Here is a 26012-nt window from a genome sequence, read left to right as displayed (position 1 = left end):
TTACAAAATCACACCTTTAGAAGTGAAACTTTAAAATATTTGTTTAAAAAACTTCTTCGACAATAGTAACAATTTTTTTTTGATTGGTGAAAAAGTAAATGCGGTTCAAAATAAAATTACACATATAATTCTATAGTATAATAATGATTTCATGAATAAATTAGTAACTATATAAATAATTAATATAATTGTAATTTATTATTTATTTTTGTTAATGAAAAAATATTTATCTTTAAAAAAATATTTATTTAAATTAAGAATATGAAGCAATTGAGTGACAAGATGAGATGGTTGAAGAAGAAGTATGTGGGAAAAAAAATCTTTACGCAAGCTCATGATCTTACATGTTACAAACTTGCCAAGACTATTTAGAAGTCTGATTGTTTGGAGTCTGATTGTTTGAGAAATCATTCCTCCCTATTGACATTGTTAATTTGGCCCTCAGTAGTGATGCAGAATTTGTGAAAGAAGAATCGAACGTTGTGCCATCAAAGGACAAGAAGAAAATTGAAGAAGATTTTAAAACATTGAAAGCCTATGAGGCAAACTATATGTTGGTGAACACTAGACTTCTCAACAAGGTGAGCTTTGCCATATTCAAATCATAATGTCTGTTTGGAGATGCATTTGCCTTTCTTTTGGTTTTGTGTGTTGGTTTTCTCTTGTATTGGTTTTGGTTGTATTGGCGGCTAATTAGTATCAAATGCATATTGTTTTTCTTCTTCTATTTGGGCTGATATTAGTAACATAAACCAATAAATTGCATGGCAGAAAATTACATTTGCGGAAAAAGTGTGGTTAATACAAAAGCGGTATGGAATGATATTTGATTGGTGAAAAAGTAAATGCAGTTCACAATAAAATTACACATATATTTCTATAGTATAATAATAATTTCATGAATAAATTAGTAATTATATAAATAATTAATATAATTGTAATTTATTATTTATTTTTTTTAATGAAGTAAATATAAAATCCTCAGTTCAATACAGCCCTTATTACTAGCATTCATATTTACGAAAAGAGCATTCATATTTACGAAAAGAACACATTGCTGACTTCAGGAAAAAAAAGTGTACGACTTTAAGATTTATGAATTTGATTACATGAAATATATTATTTATTTGGTCTAAACCTTAAATTCATTGTATGATTATTACTTATTAGTAACTTCACTTGCATATTGCGTCTCCACGTTCAAAATCATTTTAGACTACGCCGCCACAAAACAGAGAACTCTTTCTATAAAAGTCAGAGCCCATCAGAAAAAGAAGTCAGAGAATACAAAACTTGGAGGTGATTGGTGAATGATCTTCTTCAGCCATTCTCTAAACATATACACCTATTTACACCACAATCAAAAGATCCTAAACTTTCTCATGAATCATGGTTTTAAGATTCATAGGCTCCCTTGTTTTCAGCATCAATGACTGTTTACAAGCACATAAATTTGAATTGAATAGAAGCGGGCAAAAACAGCTGCGGTTTTGTTTCAAGTCTCTTACCATTCTTCAAGCCAATTTCGAGCATCTTTATCATCTGTTGTGTCGAGCGATTGGGCAGTTTCTAGGGGGAGAACGGTGTCATTCTCCAAATGGTGATGTATGCGCGACATTATCTCTTGAGGAACTTGAAATTCACGGTTACTAATAGCTTCCCATTTAAGTCCACTAAACCAGGGATGTTTCTTGATCGATTCAGGACCTCCTTGGCTACCAAACCGCAGGTTTTCATCAACTTCAAGCAACTACACAAGAGTTTTAAGATACGGGTAAGAAAATGAAAACCGGAGATTTCTAGTTTTAATAGATGTGAAATTGGAACTTAAAGATGATACCTTGGCGATGAGATCTTCCGCTTCTGAGCTTAGAGCTCGAGGAAAAGTTAGTTGGCCTTTTGCAATCTTCTGAAAGGTGTCTAGCTCGCTTTCCCTCCATGACCCGAATGGCATTTCTCCTTCTAGCATATAGTAGATCAAAACTCCAAGAGCCCACCTTTTTGAACCAGCGAGAGAAAATGGTTACATATCTTCTTCAAATCTTATGCCGAAAATGAAAAACACGAGGAATAGAGGGAAATCGATACCAGTCAGCTGCAAAACCATGGCCTTTCCCTTGAACAATTTCCGGGGCTAAGTAATCTGCATTTCCGCAGATTGTATATGTTCGTTCCCCGGATAGTTTCTTGGCGAATCTGAAGTCTACAACCTAAAATAAACAGATTAAAATTATGATCTGGTGGAAATGGATATATTATGAAACCGAAAGAGCCATGTAAGGCAACACAGACCTGTAGATATCCGGATTGATCCAACATCAGTAACTCGGGGGATGAACCTCTGAAGAGAATCTCGTTCTACAAATTCCAAAAGCAAAAGACTGAGTTTCAGACCACTAAATCTTAGAAATAACTGGAGATGTTAGACAAAAAGTTTTAACCTTGTGTATATCTTCTAAGACAGACACAAGTGAGGCAGTAATGAAACGGGCAGATGACTCGTCAAGTGGGGAGTGAAGAAGAGAAGATATAGGACAAGCAAGAGTAGCATTCAGTAAGATGGCTGCAAATGTTTCATCGACACAAGTGCACAAGATTTCGGGAACAAAAGCTGAGGCTTTTATTACGTTCTTCATCAGATTCCGCTCTTTCAAGACTTGTGCCTCTTTACCTAACTTTTTCACCTTTTGCTTTGAAAATCTTTTCAAGCTAAGCAAATTTTCTTTATCTTTCAAATGCACGAGCCCAATCTCACTGCAGTCTGTTGAACTCAAGCATGTCGTCCATTCCTGGATGAACCAAAAAAAGTGTGAACCGAGAAGAAATGTTTATAAATTTTTGTGAAGTAATACTACTTACCAAATCTGCAAGGGTGGCTTTAGCAAGGGCTGTAGTATCAGTAACTTTTGCAGATTCCTTGGACAGATCAAATGAAGCATGTCTTGACCTAAACAAAGAACATTACATGAAATCATTCCACCAATGAAACTTACGGAGCTAAACTCAAAAACAAGCATGAAGAAGATTATAGTATCATACTTGTGACTGTCATCTGTAAGATTGGTCAGAGGGCCAACCGCTGACTCGAAATTTTCTTTTGTTAAAATCACACAGACCACATCGCCAACGGCGACCACACTTAAGGAATCTTTGAGTTCACCAAGAAGTGCCCATTCACCAAAGTAACTTCCTTCTTGCTTTTCTATGGAGACTTCTGTTCCAATTTCAGCATTCTCATATTCTTTAGTGATTTCCGTTTTAAGGCTTGAAACGTTTTGACTATCCAACACCTCTGTACCGAAAGTAATTCTCACGACTCCCTTCTGGATAACATACAAGCCCTGAAGTTTTTCGTCCTATACATTCAATAAAAAGTATGAGTGAGAATCTGTTGGGTAAAGTAATTTATTTATCTTCACAAAATGCAAAACTAATTTTACCTTGGTAACTATTGTTTGTCCATCAGAGAAGCAAGCTTCGGAAAGAGACTCTGCAACATGGCTTAGTTGCAAAATTGTAAGACGGGAAAGAAGATCAACAGAACGAAGAAGCTTCAAGGATGCTAAGTTTGAAAACTCAGACATCAGAATTCCTCTAAAATCCTCTCTTTTTAAGGCCCACAATGTTCCGTGATCCACAGCACGTACAGAAGACTGAAGCGGCTTGTTATGCCTGGCACCATCATATATTGCAAGAAACTGAATTAGACAGATACTTCATCTCCTGAAGAAGATTATTTCTAATAAGAAAAGTGCAGAGAACCCACATCAAGGCAAGTTCACCGAATGATGATTGTTTCTCAGCTGTATAACGCTGCAAGATCCTAGGAACCTCGCCGTTCTTTTCATCCTAATATTCATCCCCAGTTAAGCACAGTGATAATAATGCTCAAAGCTGCTCACAAGTCAAATCGAGTTACTATAAAACAAACCTGAGTTGCCAAGACCTCAAATTCGCCACTACCTACAACGTAGAAGCAGTCCCCTTCACCACCCTGCAAGAGAACAAACCAGAGATATAATGATATCTTATGTTTATATTGATGGATATTTGTTGCAGAATCTGTGATTTATGAGGAATATGTTTCGACCTGTTTCACAACAACATCCCCTGGATTAGCTTCAAGCCTTTGCATGCAATCCAACAAAACCTGGCACTGAGAATCAGTGAGTTTCCTGAAGAGGAAATGGTCACGCAATACCCGCTCAATGTGTGCCTGCACGAGAAAATTCAGCTTTTAGCCTTTGAAGTTAAGAGGCATTCCAGATTGGTTGAGCAAATGTGAAGCAAACAAGCACTCTTACTTCTTCTTCCCAGGTTTTTCTATGGGCTGGAGAAGGAGGAACCCAAGCATGGCCATTCTCTAGTGAACTCTCAATGGCACGTATTCTAGCTCGAGATAGATCATGCCTCACACGCTGGTTTTTAGAATTCCATCCAAAGGTGGAAGGAGATTCTGAACCTGTAAGCTCCACAACTTGGGGAATAGGAGGCTGCATTAGAGTTCCAGTACTTGACAATTGCCGAGGTGCATCCTACGAAAGATTTCAAATCTAGCCTCAGCTATCAACAAAGACAAGAAAAGATGATATACAGCCTACAAACAGAAGCTTTCCTTACGTCTTTTAGCCCATTAATGTGGACGACAATGATGGTTATATCATCTGTCCGAGTTTCATACTGTAGCCATAGCCTATATGATTCAGCAACAATTGCAGCACAAGCATCTCGAGGATCCTTATGCTTTGCAACCTGAAAAAAAGAAAACATTGACATTCTGTTGAGACTTCTTCCTCTACTTTGGGATCTATAATGAGTAAGACTGCGGAGGGAAGAATACCTTACCATGTCAACCACAGTTTGACTAGAGATGAACTCAAAGACACCATCACTAGCAATCACAAAGAAAGGATTATCCGGTGTGAGCTCAACAACAGCAATCTCAGGGTTAGCAACAACACCAATAGTCTCTGCAATAGAATCACCAATACTCCTGGTAAAAGCAGTTCCAGGATACATTCCATTGGGAATCCAAAGTCTGGGAGGATCTCCATCATCATCTTCCTCAGTACCCCAACACTGAACATGAGGGTTTTTCAAGCCTTCAATCTGATCAAGAGTAAGAACTCTAGCTCCGCAAAGTTTAACCCTTTCAAGCTCATCGGATCTAAAAGGAGTCTGGTCAATAGACAAATCAACAGCTACAAGATCACCATCTCTTCTCTCAGCTAAAACCGCCCTGGAGTCACCCGCATTGGCCACATAAATCGTCCTTCCTCTAACCATAACCGTAATCGCAGTTGTCCCACTCATACTATCATCAACAATATCAGCATGCAGCTGAGAGTTCGTGGCCAAGAAGGACGAATTACAAGCCTCTGCAGGATCTACACGGAACCTACCATGTCTAAGAAGATTCTCACAGAGCCTCCGCTTCACAAACTGCGAGCACTGCGCACCAAACTCACCGTGCCCATCAAAAACCCCAAAGAAATGATCATCAGAGTTACTCCCAAAGGGCGTATGGATAGCGAAACTATCTTGATTAGCCTTATCGAGAGCATCAGGGTAATACCCTCTCTGAGAGAGAAACGAGTATCTCAATTCGTAGTCGCAAGAAGGAACCTTGACAACCCTAGACCCATCCGGTGGTAGAAATTGAGAGGAAACCCTAGAAAGACGAGTAATCCCCCATTCCTGGTCTCTAGTCAAACTCAGCTGATGGATTTCGTCGTCGTCATCCACCGCATCTGAAGAGAGATTAAACACCGGATTATCCTCCTCAGTCGTCGCCGCCGCAGAAGCATTCGGACCTCTCGGCGGAGCTTCTTGTTGTTGATGATGAGTTTGCCGGATACTATTCTCTTTCGTGGCGCAAATCTGACCAATGCAAGTTTTGGAATAAGCACAACCCATCACTCAGAGAGATGAAGAAGAGAACCACAAAACTAAAACCCCTTTAGTAGTAGTAGTAAGATAAGCTTCCTCGCTCAATGAATCATTGAGATTTTTTGTTATATATCTCAGTAACGGAAGTCCAAAGCAGTTTCTTTTCTCTTCAAAGACTCGGGCTTTGTCATCACTTTCCTCGAAAGTTACAAAATTTTCCCGAGAAAATTACGAAAAAAGACGAGAAAAATGTGGCTGGAAAGGTAAAAAAAAAAATCTAACGGAGATTGATTGATTGATTGATGATTCACACAGATTGGGGGAAAAAATAAATGGAATCGGAAGATTACAAAACTTTTCTAACGAATCATTGAGAAAAAAGAGATTGTGAAGATAACTGAAAAATTGAAACGGAAGAAGTTAGATTGGGAGCACACAGAAACAAAACACACAAAGGTTTCTCTCTCTCTTTATCGATCTACTGACTCTACTTCATCAAGTAAGAACCGTTGCTGCGACTGCGAGACGAATGAAGGATAATAAATTATAATATTGGATTTTTTGGAGTTTTTTTTGGCTAACTAATAATAATGAATGAATTTGTTTTTATTTTATTTTTATAAATATATTTGGTGAGTTGTTGTTGTGTAAGTGTTACAACCAATCGAATAGCTGAAGAGTGATTTGGATAGAAGAAAGCTTTTAGACCGATAGACAATTTGTATTTTACAAACAATTAGCCCCCTCCCTTCAATTAGGATATTCATGTCAGGTTTGGGTTTGGATAATTCAGGTTTAGAGTAATTAACAATCATAAAAAAAAAAGGATCCGAATTAAAAAACAAAAATAAATTTGAATCACGTCGGTTCAGAACTTCAGATATTAAAAAAAAAATAGAAGAGAATATGAATGATTTACCAAATTATATAGGTTTTATGGTAATCTAAAAGTAATTTTTTTTTTACAACAAAATATCAACTCATATGAATTAATTAGATGGAAAATTATTTACATACAAAACATAATGTGGAGATGTACACGCTTAGTATGTCAAATAATCTGCACTTTAAAGTAGTTTTAGTTAATGGGTTATTCAGTTTTTTTTGATAATCTTATGAAATTCTTTTGTGTACTTGAACTCGAACGAAAAAAGACTTTTTCGAATATATATGATTAGTTTGGTTCGATTCAAATCATTTGCACTTACTTATTTACAAGAATTATTTTGGTATGTACATTTTTATTTGATATATGATTTTATTTTCTTCAAAAATATGCTTTCGAATGAGTTGAAAACTCATATGTGTAACCCCCGACCGCCACCTTTTAGTGGGTTCCATGTCCAATCTTAGTCAATGGGCTCATCTTCTTTAATGGGTCTCACGTCCTCTAACTAGGCTCGTGAGCCCATCCATATTCGACGGTCGGTTTGCTACGTCCGGGAGGTTTTAAAGACTTCACCACATGATCTTTCCCTGTGTTTTATCCTCACTCGCACAGTTCTGATAGTCATTTCCCGGAAGGTCATCCATCCTAAGACTACTTCAACTCAAGCCCTAGAGTTCTCTGAGGACTCTTGACCAAAAAGATAAGTGTACTTTGATGACATAGGTGACCAAATCAATTCTTTTAAACCTCTATGCAAGTTTCTGAAACTAGGATATCACAATATGTTAATGACACCAATACAAACTATTAGGTTACTAATTTTATTCGGTAAACTTTCTTTGTTAACAATATTTTTATTTAATTATAAAAAAACTCCATTATATGGCTTTGATTTGAATTTGAAAAATCAGTAATGATAATATTATCGACTTATCGTAAATCACTAAATCGATAGTATGTTTCTTCTTTATTGTTTACAAATTAGATGTATATTTTACTAAAAACATGATTGGTTACAACTGTAACTTTAAATTTTTTGATTATAGATTTTAAATTGAATATTTTGTTTGTTATGCCTATGAATTATAGTTATCGAACAAGAAAAAGAAAATTATGAACCTGAACCTGAACCTGAAATCTTCTAATTAAAAGAAACTAAAAAAAAACTGCAAAATCTAACAGAGTCGTATTTATTAATGTACAAACGACACTTTGTAAAGTGAGAAAAGGTGTGGCTAACTGAAGTGAAAAGGGCAGCCACGTTGAGGCATTCAATTTTTCTTATAATTTAGAGATAAAACGTAATTTAAGCCTTTTGAGGTTATGAATGCGAAATGGTCCCTCCTCAGTCCTCACGACCTAATAATAATCTCATTTAAATTATTACTAGTATTTGGGCATTGCGTCGTGTCTCATCACCCTCATTATTACTTAATTATTATTCCCTATATATTTCCCCATTAACCTATTCATAATAATACCCTTCCATTGCTTTTGTACGGTAGATCATAATAATATGTTTAAGATTTTTTGTTTTTTTCAATATAAGTATATAACTACTATATAAACATAATAGTAGTGGCACAAAAAATAAATGTAACTAATAATTGTAATAGTAGTGACACTTTTTTAATGATTGAAACTTTATTAGATTCATAAAAGATTCATATGGTAATCATATATTATAGACCAATAAATTGGTTATATATTTAATATATTCAAAAACAAATGGTTATATTCAACATAAGATTTTACTTAAATGATCGGGAGCATGCATAGTTATTGTGTTGGTTATTTATATAGAGAAAAGGTAGTGGAAAGTCCACAATCGATAAAACTTGTCTGATGTTCATCCAAAATATAAGCCAACATAGAGTTGTGTTTGGTCGGTATAAGTTTGATGTGCATGAATGAATATACAACTTTCCATAAGCTTTTTGTTTTGAATTTTAAAAATTGGTAATATCAAATGTCTATGCTTTATCTAAGTCATCTTCGCATTTTTGTTTTGGTCAAAAGAAAAGTTAGAAGATAAGAGAAAGTTTTTGGGTCACACATCCGAAGAAACGTAAACGGATTCTCTCATGTCTATATAATTGCGCTTTTTACGTTTGTAGGGTATTTGATTGGTTGTACGTCACAACTCATAATACGTATTGTTTGTTTACTAGCTTATCTGTACATCGACTCCACCTATATATGTTATATATGCAACTACATATATAAATATATATTTATATTTCGAAGGAAGGGTTTTTCTAAAAAAACGAAATGTATATTATGTATATAACCCACAATAAGAAAATAACGTATGAGCAAAAAAAAAAGCAAATAATGAATGTGAAATTATTAAGAAGTGCCACAGAGTTTTAGGTATGATGAACGCATAGAAATTTAGAATGTATGTATATGAAGAAAAATGTATGAAATGAACGATTAATTACTTAACGATAAGATGTTGTAAATGTTAAGAAAACATAATTTGAAAATGATTTTCTTATTTATTATCAATGGCCACAAGACTCTATATATACACAAAGATATATCCTTAAATGATATATATAAATCTTCCTAAAATATATGCAATCAAATCACATTAAGTGATTAATATTTCTCCTTGATTCCCAAGGTATATCTTAAAATATCCTAACACCCTCTCTCAAGTTGAAGCATGCCGCTTGCAAATGTCCAACTTAAATTTGATCATGTTTTCATCTTCACATTCCGGTTTCGGTCTTCATCATGGTGTTATACTACATCGTTGAGTCATTTCGGTTTCGGTTTTTCTTGTCGTAATCTAGTTCGTCGATGTCACAACACAAGCGTTGTGTGTGACACAAGGTTTCCTTCAAATCCTTCAAGTCGTGTTCTTGTTTGTCGGGTTTGTCGAATTCGTCGGGTTCGTTGGATTTGTCGGGTTCATCGGTTGCTAACAGCACGTAAGATGGCAAAAACTTCTTCATGTTCATCTTCTTGCTTTGTACTGTCACATATATCTTTTCATCATCGGATCTAGGCACCGTCTTCATTGTTGTCATTGTAAGAGAGGTAAACTCCGTGTCGTGTATCATTCATTAGGTAAACTATATATATTGTACAATGGAATGTTCTAGAGAATATCTAAACGTATCTCACAAGAATATTTACACAATCGACATATTCTATATATGGTGTATAACACTCCCCCTCAGTCGAAGCGTCGGTGGAGGAGACTGGACGGTGAGACTGTTCCGGAAGTCAAGAAACAATGGAGAAGGAAGACCTTTGGTGAAATGTCGGCGTACTGGTAAGGAGAAGGAACATGCAACACACGAATATGACCCATCGCAACCTTCTCCCGAACGAAATGGATATCTATCTCAATGTGTTTAGTCCGTTGATGATGAACCGGATTAGAAGCAAGATAGATGGCACTAACATTATCACAGTAGACTATTGTAGCTCGAGATAACGGAATCTTCATTTCAAGGAGAAGAGTACGGAGCCAAGTTGCTTCAGCCACAACGTTGGCTACACCACGATACTCTGCCTCGGCACTTGAACGGGAGACTGTGTTCTGCCGCTTAGATGACCAAGAGATCAAGTTATCGCCAAGAAACACACAATAGCTAGAGGTGGAGCGACGACCAGCAGGGCAACCCGCCCAATCAGCGTCGGAGTACGCCGTAAGTGAGAGAGAGGAAGATTTCGTCATACGAATACCGTGAGAGATGGTACCCTTGATATAGCGGAGAATGCGTTTGAGAGCCTGAAAATGAGACTCCCGGGGATCATGCATGAAGAGACAAATCTGCTGAACGGCATAGAAGATGTCAGGACGCGTGAATGTCAAGTATTGGAGGGCACCGGCTAAGCTGCGGTAGAGTGTAGGATCAGACACCGGTGGACTAACATCGGGAGCAAGCTTCTGTTTGGTATCAACCGGAGTAAGACACGGGTTACAGTCAGTCATGTTGGCACGATGAAGTATGTCAGCTGCGTAGTTCTGTTGATGAAGCCAAAGACCAGAAGCATCACGTTGAACAGTGATGCCAAGGAAGTGATGAAGAGGACCATCATCAGACATTTCAAATTCATTGCTAAGTCTGGTGATGATCCGTTGCAACAAGTGAGACGAAGAGGCGGTGAGAATTATATCATCAACATAAAGGAGGAGATACGCAAACTCAGAGCCGTGAGAGAGCACAAACAAGGAGAGATCCGAGAGACTCTGCGTGAAGCCAAGACGACGGACAAAAGTAGCAAACCGTGTGTTCCACGCACGTGGTGCCTGCTTCAAACCATAAAGAGAACGGTTTAGACGACAAACGTAATCTGGCTTAGTCTTATCCACAAAACCTAGAGGTTGGTGCATGTAGACAGTTTCCTCAAGATCTCCGTTAAGGAAGGCGTTCTTGACGTCTAGCTGATGAAGAGGCCAATCACGAGCCAATGCGACATGGAGAACCGCACGTATCATAGCCGGTTTAACCACCGGACTGAAGGTTTCTTCACAATCAATGCCGAGCTGTTGTGACCGTCCGTTGGCAACAAGACGCGACTTGTAGCGACTAAGAGTTCCATCTGCATTGAATTTATGCTTAAACAACCACATAGAGCGCACAATGTTAGTATGCTTGGGACGTGGCACAAGATCCCACGTTCTCCTTTTAATAAGAGCATCATATTTCACATTCATCGAATTGTTCCAAAACGGGTCCTTAGCTGCTTGAACATGAGTCAAAGGTAGTGGAGAAATTGTGGCATCAGTATGAAGACACAATGGAGTTCGCGGTTTAACGATACCGCTTTTACCTCGCGTGATCATGGGGTGAGCATTTTGAGTGGTAGGAACATTTGGAGGAGGAGGAATAGATGCAGGAGGAGCAGGAGCGGGAGGAAGAGAAGCGTGAGAAGAGATAGGTCGAGGAATGGGTGGTGGTGAAGGCGTGATAGGAGGAGGAGAGGACGGAGGAGAGGAAGAAAGGGTGGTGAAGGGAAACGTTTTCTCATCAAAGACGACATGGCGGGAGAGTATGATACGTCTGGTGCTGAGGTCAAGACAGCGGTAGCCACGATGATCGGTAGGGTAGCCGAGAAACACACATGGTGTAGAGCGTTTGTCAAGCTTGTGAGTAGACGTCGGGAGGAGATTTGGGTAGCAAAGACAGCCAAACGTGCGGAGATGATGGTATGTGGGAGCTTGTTTAAACAAACGCGTGAATGGGACGTCATTGTTGATTGCTTTGGAGGGAAGAATATTGAGTAAGTGGGACGCTGTATGAAGAGCTTCGACCCAATACTCACCCGGAAGAGAAGCTTGAAACAACAATGCGCGGACCATGTTGTTAATGGTACGTAACATGCGTTCGGCACAGCCGTTCTGTTGGGACGTATGAGGGCAGGAGAAGCGAAAGCATGTACCGATCATGAACAGAGAGGTCACCGATCACCGTCGTAGGGAGATCACTTTCAAGTTGGAGAGCACGTGCCTCCTTGTTGTTACGGAAAAGGCTCTCGATCGAGAGCCACAACTCATGAGCAGAGGCGTTCTTCTTAAGAACGGTATCAAGGATGGACTCGGAGATGGTGCCGTAGATCCACATCTTCACAAGACCATCACGCTCCTTCCACTCTTTAGCAGTCGCCGGAGTTGAAGAGGAGGAGCCATCGAGATGTCCGAGGACACCGAAACTGAGACAGTGGGTTTCAAAGAGTTCACGCCACTTGTCATAGTTGAGTTTGCTCATGTCAAGAGAGATCGGAATGTACGCTTTGATCTGCGCAATCCCAAAGGGTTTGTCATTGGAGATGGGAGAAGCAGCCATGATGGAGAAAGAGAGAAGAGGAGAGTAAAAAGGAAGAACAAAGAAGAGAAAGAAGGAATAAAAACAGAGCAAGGAAGAAGAGCGGAGACTTGGATCGAAAAACGCTTAGCTTGGTGGCTAGGGTTAAGGCTCTGATACCATGTAAGAGAGGTAAACTCCGTGTCGTGTATCATTCATTAGGTAAACTATATATATTGTACAATGGAATGTTCTAGAGAATATCTAAACGTATCTCACAAGAATATTTACACAATCGACATATTCTATATATGGTGTCTAACAGTCATCTTCATCACCGTCGTCTTTGACGATCGTCATAATCGATCCATAAAGATCGACCCGCTCTGATATCATATCCTACAATATCCTAACAGTAAATTGATGTACACGTAACGTTTTTAACAAAATAACAAAATAGAAATCTCTAAAAATATACGATAACTTAACTCAGTCTGTTGTCATGCGAGTACGCAGTTTCATTTCTTCAAGCTACTATACTGAACATATATCATCATTTAATTAATAAGCTTCCATTTGGTACACAAAACAGGATATGATAGACAATCGATCTATAGATCATGATAATGGGGTAAAGAAACAAAACGATGCATGATGTTTGTAGTCACGATGTGTGATGGCGGAGAGACTTTTACTGCCATATATATGTTTTGTGCTACCTAAACTTAAAATGGCAGCACACATTTTCACTGCATAAAAGATTAAGTTTAGAGAATGAATGGAGTTAGGTAGGATATGATATTATTCTTTTTTAATTTTTGATTTCTTCAATTCTTTTTTCTTTTTTTCCTTTTTCTTTTATGTTTTCACGTGGATCCAAAAGTTACATTTTACGGTCTCGTCGGTTTTGGCTATATATTACTAATAGCCTTTGCTCTCTACTGCACACATTTACGGAACGTAACAACGACGTACGGTTGGATCACCGTGAAAGCGAGCATTGGTGTTTCCGCTATGCATATGCAGCTGCTCAACAACGACATGGTGATGATACTCTCTCTCTCTCTCTCTCTCTCTCTCTCTCTCTCTCTTATAGCTCTCTCCCTCTCTCAAGTTTACTTCTTATCCAATAGCCAAAAACTCACACTTGGTTAGCAAAGTCACAGATGTTAGTGATGAATCCTTGTTTCCACGTTTAAGTCTCTCGAATGCTATAATAATATACGCTTTAACAAATAACATCATTACATCAAATGCTGGTTTTATACCAAAGGAGATTATGGGTTTAATTAGCGCTAGGTTTAATGTCCGAAACTGTACGTCTTGGTAACCCAAAAGACTTTTGCATGATAACTTGATTGAAAAATATAGAATTGTAACTCATTGCTAAAACAATCAAAAATAGATACAAGGAAAGAACTATATATCCTGATATGGAATAAAATGTTGGTTTTGGTGGGTGGCCAATATAAGTAGAAGATGCATGTACATAGTGAACAAGTATAGCCTTTAGCCCATAACATGTCGGAAACATTACAAATAAATTTCTATTTTCAAATGTCATTGTAATTTATGTAATATTTATAGAGCCAACTAAAATTTATATTTACTCAATTTATCGAAACAAAACTTATGTCCAACTTCTTCTCCCGGCCAGTCCCAGCATGTGAATGTTTTTGTTTGTTTGAGCGCAAGACCATTTGATGTCTTGATGATGTCAAAGAAGTCATGGAATACAACAATACAGATGTAACATGCTACATTTCTGAGCTCTCGTTATTTCTTTATGCAAGTTCTCACTAAAGCTATAGATATCCTCCCAATATAATGGCTTGTATCACAATAATTTCATCACATCATTTTTTCTTAGCCACATCAGAATAGGAAAAAGTTACAGTTTCACTACAAGAAAATATGGATTTGCCTACTGCAATTTGCGACTTAAAACCCAGTCGCTAAATTTAGTGACTGAATTGCGATTGTTTTGCTACTTAATAGCTACACAAACAAAACAGTCGCCAAATAGACGCTAATTGGATACTAATTTATAATGTCGCATTGTAGTCGCCAATTTGCGACTAATTTGGCGACCGGTTTTGCAGTCGCCAAAAGTTGCGACTACGCCACTACTATTTAGCGACCGATTTATTTAATTTGGGCCTTAAACCAAATTTGGTCTGTAAGAAAACGGCCCAAACCCAATTCGATCTCATATTCATCCTGAGAAAACCCTAATCCCTCATTTCTCTTCTTCCCCGAGAAAACCCTAGATCTCAATTGCTCTCAATCGAGAACCCTAAATCTTCATCCCGTTCTTGTTTCTCTTTTGTTGTTGATGGCCGTAGTAAAGAAAAGAGGAGGAAGAAGAAACTCCTCAAATCCAACCGCTGAAACCTCACAACCGGCGAATCGAAGACCCGCAAATCTTCCCAGCCAGTATGCCTTCACGCCGGCGAACCAGCGAGACCCAGACAATGATTCTCAGGGAAATCCTGTCCCAATCCTCCAGCCTCCAGCGAGACCGATGCCTCATTACGGAGACTATCCACCTCTGACAAACCTTTTCCAGAACTCGAGGAGCTTTCCAGGAGCATCCCCTTCCGGCTAAGCTCCAATCAAGCGTCCTTTTCCTCAGCCTCTCGCCTCTGCGACGGATCCACCAGAATTCTCGAGACCACTTCGACAGTCTCCTCAACCTTCAGTCATGAATCATCCTCGACAGTCTCCTCAGGTCTCGACTTTACCTCAACAGTCTCCGCTACCTCAACAGTCTCCTCACGTCTCAAATCATCGTCCACCGTCTTCTCAACCTCGAGCTGGCTTTGGATCGCACCACAGTTCTCAAGCGCAGAACTCGCATCAGGAAGAAGAAGACCAAGCTGATTCTGAGGATGACGGTGCAAGGGAATCACATCTCCCAGCTGATGTACTCGCTTCTTTACATGCCATGCTCGTCCAGCCAGGCCGTGAGTTGTACACCACTGTCCTCTCTCCCACATTAGAGCGTGGAACTACTTGGCAAGGATTGTTTGTGTAGATTAGATTGATTAGAGTGATTAGAATTGAAAGGATTGTTTTATTGTTTTAGTAGGTTTGTTTCATTGGATTAGAAGGTTTGTTGTTGTTGAGTTGTTGTTGATTAGATTAGTAGGTTTGTTGTTGAGTAGATTAGTAGGTTTGTTGTTGATTAAATTAGTAGGTTTGTTGTTGTTGTCGATTTGTTGTTGATTAGATTAGTAGGTTTGTTGTTGATTATAATTTAACTTTCGATTTGTTTGTGTTATAAGGTTTGGTAAGGACAACGGTAAGATTACCCGAAAGATTACAAAAGTGTTTACAAACAAGTTTGATGGGCCATATTACAGTTGGAGTTGTGTTCCTACTGCAAGAAGAGAAAACTACTTCTTGGAATTGGCGATAAACTTCTACTCCTTTCAATTTGATTTCTGTATTTATAGTTTGTTTTCTTGGATTGTTTCTATCACTAACACTAGTCATCTTTTGTAGAAAACACACACCTGGGATCCCTCACTAACCGGTGTCGTTCAAGAAAAGTTCTATACCATTTGTCAAAACCGTATGAAAGACATGGTTTCCAAGGCAGCAGCTCAGCGAGATTAAGCAAAACCGAGTTGGATTGAGAAAACTCTTTGGAAAGAAATGTGTGACTATTGGAACACAGAAGAAGCCATGACAAAGAGTGCAACCACTTCAGCAGCTCGAATGTCTGACCGTAATGGTCTTGGCCCTCACAAGCATGTATCAGGGTCGAAGTCTTAATTACAAATCGAACAAGAGATGGTGAGTTAATCTTTTCATTGTTTAATAAGTTACATCAGATGGTTCATTATCTAACCTTTTCATTGTCTAACTTTTCAGGAAGTGGAATTGGGAAGACCGCCAACTATTCCTGAAGTTTTCATCAGGACTCATACCAAAAAAGATGGGACTTTTGTGGATAAGAAGGCGCAAGCAGTTCATGAGGCATATAAGCAAAAAAGGGAAGCTAAGTTAGCTGCTCTGGACAATGACGACCAAGCTGATGGTACATCACGTCGATCGGAGCTATCTCACGAGGAGGATGATGAGCTCTTTCTTCAGGTAATGTTGCTTCTTTCTAATATGCATCATTACTTAAGTTTTTCATTGGTAAGTAATGATGTTAAATTTTTCTCTATTTTGTTATGCAGTCTACTTTCATAAACGATAGAGGAACATACTTTGGGGTTGGAAGTCTAGGGAGTTTCATCAACGGCAAGCGGAAGTTCCCTGGAAGCTCTTCTACTTTCACAAGCCTGCAACAACAGCTTGAAGAAGCTAACTGCAAAATAGAGCAACAAGCAGCTCTACAAGCAGAGCGTGACGCAGAGGATTCACGGGTTGCAGCTGGGGCTTTACGGGTTGCATCTGAGCAACAAGCAGAGATCACACACTTGGTGAGCTTCCTCAAGACTAACCCAAACTATGTCACCTTCCTCGAGTCTCAAACCAATGACCCAAACCTTTTTGATGTTCAAAGTTAGGTTCCTTCACTATCCCTCCTTCCTTTATGATTATAAAAACTTTTGTAATATTTGTGACTTGTACTCTTGTTATGTTTGGATGTAAAATTAAACTTATGTGTTTGTTTAATTTCATGTTTGTTATGTTTTAGTTATAGTTTTCATAATCAGATTTGGTATTACAAAATCAAATAATTTGTTTTTACCAGAATTTTTTAAAAAGCATGATAATTAAACAGTCGTAAAACAGTCACCGAAACGTACACAAAACAGTAACCAAAACAGTCGCAAATGAGTAACCAGATCAGTCGCAACTTTAGCGACTGTTTGGCGAGGGAAGAACGACCACAATTATCAGTCGCCAATTAGTAGCTCCGTGTCGACTATTTGGCGACTGATTATTTTAGCGACGCACTGTTTAGCGACTACGTAAGTCAGTCGCCAATCAGTCGTAACTAAGTAATTTGCAACTGTTTAGTGACTGTTTTTGTAGTCGGTAAATCCATGTTTTCTTGTGTTTACCATCCAACAGATTCAAATCAATTATTGTAACTAGAAAATATATACACAATTTTGTTCCAAACCTAGTCTTAATACAAAGCATATTTTGCTTCACTCATCTGCATAAATATATAGTAATACAATATAGTCAACCAATTTAGAGTTTTAAATACTTATTTTAGGGTAATTACTATTTAGAAATACAAATATAAATTGAAATTTCTTTGCTTCTTTATTTTTTAAAAATGAATTTTTATTATTTTTCTTAAACAAATAATGTAATCCATGAAATAGTTTATTTTCATAAATATATATTATTTTCTTTATGATTACGAAATATATTAGTTACATAAGATATTTTTAAAGATATTTCTTGCATATCTTGTGTTTTAGAGAGTATTTACAAATAAGTTGATTTTAGATATATTTTATATATCCATTAAAATAAATTTGAATTGATTTTTATTAATTTCATATATATTCTGTATTAATTAACTTTATATTATTAAGGCTATAATGAATACTTTACTATTTTAAAATACTTTTTAAAAAAATTTAATTTTTAATTTAAATTGTTTTTCAAAATTAAACTGGATTTATTTATTTGTTCATAAAACTGTGAGGAAAATATACACAAATATTAATTGTAATTTTTTTTTTCATTTTATCCTAAAATGTTTATGAAAAATCACGATATTTAGATTTGATTTATTATTTAAACGTTTTTCTTATTTAATTCTGATGTATGTGTTTTTCTTAATTAAATATTTTAACTGATTAAGATTTAGGCAAGATTATGGTTGACTTAATACATAATAGATAGATTTGATGAGAAAATCGGATCAACTAATCGGGTATTAAATGATCTGCATGGACCCAACTTAATTTGAATGGTTAGAGAATTTTAATGCAATGATATACTAATGTATTAATAATTATTGAGTACCAACAATTTTATTTAAAAACTATCAAAACAAAGTCATAATCCAAAAATTGGTCTATAAATACTCTTGTTTTAATAGTATAGATCATATACATATATTTATCGTTTATGCTCATATTTTGCATCTAACAAAACTTTGTTTGAAGTTTGAACTTGAAGAAATCAAACACTCGGATTGGCCTTGTAAATCTCTCAATGGTTCAAATGATTTTAAGATGTGATTGGGCAAAACCCAACAACTATGCATGGGTGTTGGTCCTGTTGGACCGTAACACCACTTAATCAATTTTGCATTAAAACTAAGATTATCAAAAACAAATTTAGTAAGAGAAATTAAAGATAGGGTAAGGTCCACTGGGAGAAACAAACTTTTTGGTAGCGGGCTTGTTAAATGTTGGTCTATATAATAAGATTTAGTCGATATTAACTCTATTATAATCATCAAATATCAATGTTACCGATAAATATCTTTCATCGCGTTAGATAATTAGTCGATAGTACCCTTATTATAATCACCAAATACAGTAAAAAACTCTATAAATTAATATTTTTTAAGTTAATATTCACTATAAATTAATAATTTTTTGCAGTCTCGAGTTGTGTCAGTATAAAAAATGACACAATTCGATAGAATATTAAGAAAATAATTTTTTTTGAAATCCTATGTCAAAATATGGTCTCATAAATATCATAAATTAATATATATATATATATATATATATAAATTTAGTGAAATATGACTCTATTGTTGTTTGTATATTCTTGAATTTGTATTCATATTGGAACTCATCTATAATCATTGCATCAAAAAAAAATTGTGTTGTTTTCTCAAATTACATCCCAAAATTGTGGCGCTAACTAGACGCAATAGTTGCTTCTTTACGTGTAATTGATTATAAAGATAACGCAGATTATTTTTGCATCATTTAAAAATGATACAAAATAGAAAATAAATGATGTAATACTACACTTTTTTGTAGTGCATCATGAAGGATAGTAACATCAATTTATTTTAAACTCTGAACTTCTAAATATTTATTATATTCACCTGGATAATCTAGTAAACTATTGACATCCATCATATTACGATAGCCAAAATTATAAATCAAAAAAATTATAGTGAATTATAACAAATGTATGTTATTTTTAATAGAGAATGTTCAAAGCTATGAAAATAAAAAATCTTTTCATAAATTAATATATTTTTTTAATTTATCCATAAATTAATAAAATTATATGGTTCAGACTTTATTAATTTATAGAGATTTTACTGTACCAACATTACCCATAAATATCTTCATGGTGTTAGATAAATGGTCCATATCACTCATGCTTTCAAGTTATAGATGAAGGTGTATGAAGTGATCTAGGTGATTCAGAATTCTCCGACGACCCTGAATATTTTATTTTGGATGACGATGGTACATATAGGCATGACTACGATTACGGTTATCACGGTTACGGTTCATTAACCATTGGTTACGATTAAAATTTTTGTTTAACCTTAACCATAACTGTTTAATAAATAGATACAAGGAAAGAACTATATATCATGATATGTAATAAAATATTGGTTTTGGTGGGTGGCCAATATAAGTAAAAGATGCATCTACATAGTGGGAACAAGTAGCCTTTAGCCCATAACATGTCGGAAACATTACAAATAAATTTCTATGTTCAAATGTCATGGTAATTTATGTAATATTTAATTTATAGAGCCAACTAAAATTTATATTTACTCAATTTATCGAAACAAAATTTATTTCGAACTTCTTTTCCCGGTCGCAGCCCCAGACATATATACCCAATCACATGCATGTGAATGTATTTGTTTGTTTGAGCGGCAAGAACATTTGATGTCTTGATGAGGTCAAAGAAGCCATGGAATACAACAATACACATGTAACATGCTACATTTATGAGCTCTCGTTCTTTCTTGATGCAAGTTCTCACTAAAGCTATAGATACCCTCCCAATGGCTTGTATCACATTAATATCATCACATCATTTTTGCTTAGCCACATCAGAATAGAAAAAAGCTACAGTTTACCATCAAACAGTTTCAAATGAATTATTGCAACTAGAAATTATATACACAATTTTATTCCAAATATAGTCATGCCAACTCTATATAAGACTAGTAAACTATATGAGATGACCATGGCCATAATACAAAGCATGTTTTGCTTCACTGATCTGCAATATTCGAAAACAAAAGCTATATACATTTGAATGCTACAAAAACATATGAAAAATCAAAAATTAGAGCAAAAGATAAATTGGGTTAAGGTGTAGATGGAAAATAAAATACAAGTGATGATAATAAAACCAAAAAGAATGAAAATAGGCCCACGAATAAGTCTTTGACTTATGGGCTTTTTTAAAAACTTGATGACCCAAATAAGACCCGACCCGTCTCGAAATGACCCGATTCAGAACTCATGAGTAAAAAACCTTCACTGAACCTCGTCCTTGATTAGTCGCCGCCGTCTATCTTGTGACCGGTGAGTGTTCCTCTTCTTTAACTCTTTGAGATCTCTATTATCGAAAATGCATGTGTACTGTTCTTAATAGCTCGAATCAGCCTTTGATAGCTACTGAGACATTGTATTTTTGTGTTGTAGATGAGAAGCTAGGGTTTTTGTTTTATTGCTTCAAATTGAAATCGGAGATTATGGCTGCTTTAATCTCAAGAAGGATCTTTCGCACTTTGGGATCCTTAACAGCTCTAGGACGAGGCTCTTCACCAAGTACTTATCTCATTTCCTAAGCTTCTCTCGTGTCAAAATGTGATTTTTATGTTTTTGCTTCCTTGATCTCTGATTGCTTCTCTCTGCCTCTTTCGAACAGATTTGCTCGTGAATACATCTGGAAATGGTTTAGCTTCTCTTACTAGTGATCTCAAGGTCATCTACTTAGTTAGTACTTGAGTGGTCATCCTCCTGAGTGTTTTTCGTTATTTTTTAGATGTTGGCTTCATCTCTGTTAAATCAATTGCAGTATGGAATGGCTTTATTTCATTTCAAGCTAATTTCATACTCTGTATCTTTCGTATGATTTTGCTGATAATTTTGTACATTTCATGGGAGTTTATGTTGGAGAAATGGAGAGAGAAATGTATTTACTTTATGTTCTGAGAGGAGTAAGAATTTTCCAGGCCTTATTTAGCTTATTACGTGAAGGTATTAGGTTCGGTTGCCAGTGTTTCGCTTGTGTTGGGCTATATTATGTTCTCGTTTTACTTTGTGATTGTGCTTGAGACGTGTTTTAAATCTCTGAACAATGATGCTTTCCTTATTCCTTCTCTCTTTTTAAAACTTCTGAACATGTATTAACTGATTCTGGTATTGATACTTTCCTTAGGACAATATCAAGACTTGGTCATTCCGGTGACTAATTTTCAGAACGGGTTTCATGGTTTTAGCAGGTGATGTCTTTGATGTTCCAATAAGGAAAGATATCATTCACAATGTCGTCCGATGGCAGCTTGCTAAACGTCAGCAGGTAATTAATTAGTTATCTCACAGTGCCTTAATTTAGTCATATAAGCAAACAATCAATAAGTGTGTGACACTTTGTTGGTTGATATGTAGGGAACTCATTCGACCGAAACATTGAGTGAGGTTAGTGGAACTGGTAGAAAGCCATGGAATCAGAAGGGTACAGGTCGAGCTAGACACGGTACACTGCGTGGTCCACAGGTAAATCAGTTTTTTTAATTTTATTTTAAAGCTTCTTGCCATCAAACATAGCTATTTATTTTATGCGTGGTCCAATCAGTTTTTATGCTTGGACTGAAAATAACATTGACAGCTCGAGCCGCAGAAGGAAAAGTCAGTCTCTTTCTCTTCTTAATCATAACTTGTGCTCTTGATCGTCCATCATTACTGTGCCTTTGTTATTAAGCTGGTCTTATCGTGTCTGATGGTTGAGGAAATTTATGCAGCTCCTCGTGTTTGATGATTTGGCATTGCATACGCATAAAACGAAGAACATTGTGAACTATTACAATCAAATGGAGAAGACAAAGAAAGTCCTTGTTGTAGAAGGTGGTCCTATTGATGAATAGTTGAAGCTAGCCACCCAGAATCTACATTATGTCAACATAATTCCATCGATAGTAAGTTGTAGATAATCACATATCAAATCTTGCGGTTCCTCTACTCTATTGGGTTAGCGAATCTTGAACCTTTTTTGCGTAACGCTTTGCAGGGGCCAAATGTTTACAGCATTCTGCTACACGATACACTTGTGATGTCCCGTCGTGATGCTGTGGATAAGATTGTTGTGCTGATTGTAGCAGCATGTGATGTCCCGCGATGCTGTGGACTAGATCTACGGGTGATACGATACTCAAATTTGATTTGCGAGTAGGAAAATTGTGAAAGCACGAGTATATTTTTTCAAGTCAGATAACGGATATAGAAGATGATTAAAATATGTTTTCGTTCAACTTACTATCAATTTAGATGAAAAATAGTAATATGTACCGTATAAACTCTTTGTATACTTCTTCTCTAAATTAATAAAGTTAGACGTTAAAAAAAAATATTAACATTGTTTAAGAACTTAAAATTTTTATATCAATTATTTTAAATAACACTGCGCGGTAGCGCGGATACATACTTACTCTTAAATTAACACGTAAGAGCTTCACCATTGGAGGAGCAAAATTTTAATTACTCTTTTACAAGTTCTTATTTTTAAAAAGTACATAATAAATTCTTAAAAAATTTAAAAACCTCAAAATAAGAGGCTCACCGTTGGTGATGCTCTAACAATACTATGTGCAAAAAAGATCTTCACCAGCCGTCCGTGCTTATAAATATTGAAATTTACAACTCTAAAATCGTGGTTAGGTTATCAAAAGTTGTGTGTGTGGATTTGGGAACTATAGCATGAAAAAATAAGTTAGGGTAAGTTTTTTTTTTTTTTTTTTTTGATAAAGTAAGTTAGGGTAAGTTTCTCTTTATTAAGTTGGAGTGTATTAGGTTTAATTACAGATCATATACATATATTTATCATTCATGCTCATATTTTGTATCTAACAAAACTTTGTTTGAAATTTGAACTTGAAAAAATCAAACACTGATTGGCCTCGTAAATATCTCAATGGTTCAAATGATTTTAAGATGTGATTGGGCAAACCCCAACAACCATGCATGGGTGTTGGTCCTGTTGGACCGTAACACCACTTAATCATTTTTGCACTAAAATTAAGATTATCAAAAACAAATTTAGTAAGAAAAATTGATAGGGGTAGGGTCCACTGGGAGAAAGGAACTTTTTGGTAGCGGGCTTCTTAAATTATTAGTCTATATAATAAGATTTAGTCGATATTAACCTTATTAATTTTATAATTATCAAATACCAATGGTACCCATAAAAATCTTTCATGGCGTTAGATAATTAGTTGATAGTACTTTTATTATAATCACCAAAACTAGAATATATCCCATGTTTAAAACACGGATTAACATTTTTAAAAAAATTTATAATATAATAATAAAAAGAGAAAATTACCCATAGTAACCCACTTTTGTTAATAATTAGCAACACTAACCTCTTTTTATATTTATTGTCAGACTAATTCACTTTTTGTATAATAATTTTTATAATACCAAAAATGTGGTTTCCTTTTTTCTTTTCAAATGGAAAAGACATATGGTTCATATATCTATAAATATATTAATTAATTAAAACCTAATATAATATAATTAACTTTGAATCGACTTTCTTCATTCTCCACAACATAAGATCTCTTACGTCTTTCTCTTTTTGATTAATTTTAGTTGTTAAGTTTATTGAATTTTTGGGCTGAAATTGATTCTGAATCCCTATCTTTCGATTGTGTTTCTAGAATTCTCTGTTCTTGTTTAGACTGAAACTACTATTAATATATTTTAATCGTGTTTCATTAATAATTTTCAAAAATACCACTGAAAGGTAAAAGAGAGGTGGATACAATGGTTGTTAAGAAATCTTTTTGAAACTACTACCAAACAAGTCTGCTAAAATTAATATTAGAGTTCTGCTATAATACACTAGACTTAACCAAAGTCTATAGAACTCTGCAGATTAGCTATAAGTCTGCTTAATATATTTTTAAAGTCTACCAAAAATTTGAAGACTTTACCGAAGTTTATGAATCTCCGTAGACTAACTATAAATCTGCTTAATATATTTTTGAAGTCTACCAAAAATACGAAAACTTAACAAAAGTCTATAGAACTTCGCAGATTAGCTATAAGTCAGCTTAATATATTATTGAAGTCTACCGCAAATACGAAGACTTAACAAAAGTCTAGATTACTCTGCAGATTAGCTATAAGTCTGCTTAATATATTTTTGAAGTCTACCAAAAATACGAAAACTTAACAAAAGTCTAGATTACTCTATAAGTCTGCTTAATATATGTTTTTGAAGTCTACCGAAAATACGAAGATTTAACCAAAAGTCTATAGAATTTGGCAGATTAGCTATAAGTCTGCTTAATATATTATTGAAGTCTACCGAAAATACGAAAACTTAACAAAAGTCTAGATTACTCCGCAGATTAACTATAAGTCTGCTTAATGTATTTTTGAAGTCTACCAAAAATATGAAAACTTAACAAAAGTCTAGATTACTCTGTAGACTAACTAGAAGTCTACTTAATTTATTTTTGAAGTCTACTGAAAATGCAAAGACTTAATTAAAGTGATTATTCAACATATTAGCTATAAGTCTGTTTAATATATTTTTAAAGTCTACCAAAAATTCGAAGACTATATCGAGTATATGAATCTCCGCAGACTAACTATAAATCTGCTTAATATATTTTTGAAGTCTACCAAAAATCCAAAGACTTTACCAAAGTCTATGATTCTTCGCAGAGTAATTATAAGTCTGACTAAAATATTTTTGATGTCTACCAATAATGCGAAGACTTAACCAAAGTTTATAGAACTATTCAGACCTATAAGTCTGTTAAATTATATTTTTGAAATCTACAAAAAAATTACCAAAGATTTTTGAAGATTTTTCTTTTAAAAAAATTTTTTTTTTTCATTTGATTCCCTTATTGAATGATTTCCTTTTCTTATTTTCGTTTTTCAATTATTTCCTTTTTAATTTTTTTTAAATAATATTATGAATATTTAGTATTGTATGTATGATTTTATAATATTTATTTAGTTAAGAAGAAAAAAGAGTAATATATGCAAGGGTAATATAGTAAAATATGCTATACAAATATTTTAAAATCTTGATAGGTTATTTTAGTTTTTTCTAATATATTGTAGGTTATTGTAGCAAATCTCCCTAATAAAAATTATTGTTTTATATAAAAAAAATATTTTGTTTGAGATAATATTTATTTTTAATTGTTATGTAAATCTATTAGTTTATTTGAACACTAATTATTTTAGAATATTATAGTATTTTATTTTTGACGTATTATTACAGTTTTATATTGTTTATTTGTTGTATTTGCATTATTATTTTGTGAAATATAAAATAATAATTTTAATATTATAATTGTG

At 35.2% G+C, this 26012-nt stretch overlaps 3 protein-coding genes and 1 pseudogene across 9 annotated transcripts; 2 read left to right on the top strand and 2 right to left on the bottom strand.

Annotated features, from left to right (window-relative positions):
• Positions 1-1230: 1230 nt before the first annotated feature.
• LOC104747934 (protein phosphatase 2C and cyclic nucleotide-binding/kinase domain-containing protein) lies at positions 1231-6638 on the bottom strand. Its single transcript, XM_087486928.1, has 14 exons — positions 4846-6638; positions 4621-4752; positions 4305-4535; positions 4091-4216; positions 3932-3994; positions 3767-3849; positions 3441-3672; positions 3040-3356; positions 2860-2947; positions 2442-2789; positions 2293-2358; positions 2089-2210; positions 1841-1997; positions 1231-1750 (listed from the first exon to the last, which is right to left on the bottom strand). Exons 1-14 carry the CDS (start codon positions 5914-5916, stop codon positions 1505-1507), a joined length of 3282 nt encoding a protein of 1093 aa, XP_087343054.1. The 5' UTR covers positions 5917-6638; the 3' UTR covers positions 1231-1504.
• A 5467-nt stretch (positions 6639-12105) lies between these two features.
• On the bottom strand, positions 12106-12585 carry LOC147927401 (uncharacterized). The gene has a single exon (XM_087487440.1). It carries the CDS (start codon positions 12583-12585, stop codon positions 12106-12108), a length of 480 nt encoding a protein of 159 aa, XP_087343566.1.
• Positions 12586-15247: 2662 nt separating this feature from the next.
• Positions 15248-17066, top strand: LOC147927400 (uncharacterized; annotated as a pseudogene).
• A 3852-nt stretch (positions 17067-20918) lies between these two features.
• On the top strand, positions 20919-23038 carry LOC104747933 (uncharacterized). 7 transcript variants are annotated; one of them, XR_015581548.1, is made up of 8 exons: positions 20919-20993; positions 21114-21239; positions 21340-21395; positions 21917-21993; positions 22083-22190; positions 22270-22322; positions 22436-22609; positions 22702-23038. XR_015581548.1 is itself a non-coding variant. In XM_087486920.1 (7 exons), the coding sequence occupies exons 4-6, from the start codon at positions 21904-21906 to the stop codon at positions 22556-22558; spliced, it is 321 nt and encodes a 106-aa protein (XP_087343046.1). In that variant the 5' UTR covers positions 20919-20993; positions 21114-21239; positions 21340-21395; positions 21853-21903; the 3' UTR covers positions 22559-22609; positions 22702-23038. The 7 variants fall into 7 exon arrangements, 2 of the variants coding, with proteins under 2 accessions (XP_087343046.1, XP_087343047.1); XR_015581549.1 differs by having other exon boundaries at positions 21914-21993; XR_015581547.1 differs by having other exon boundaries at positions 21853-21993.
• The last annotated feature ends 2974 nt before the right edge of the window (positions 23039-26012 follow it).

This window comes from Camelina sativa, chromosome 15, assembly GCF_030686135.1.
Source record: "Camelina sativa cultivar CO46 ecotype springtype chromosome 15, ASM3068613v1".
Taxonomy (NCBI): domain Eukaryota; kingdom Viridiplantae; phylum Streptophyta; class Magnoliopsida; order Brassicales; family Brassicaceae; genus Camelina; species Camelina sativa.
Note: the sequence above shows the minus strand (reverse complement) of the source record. Positions and strands in the feature narration are given on the sequence as shown.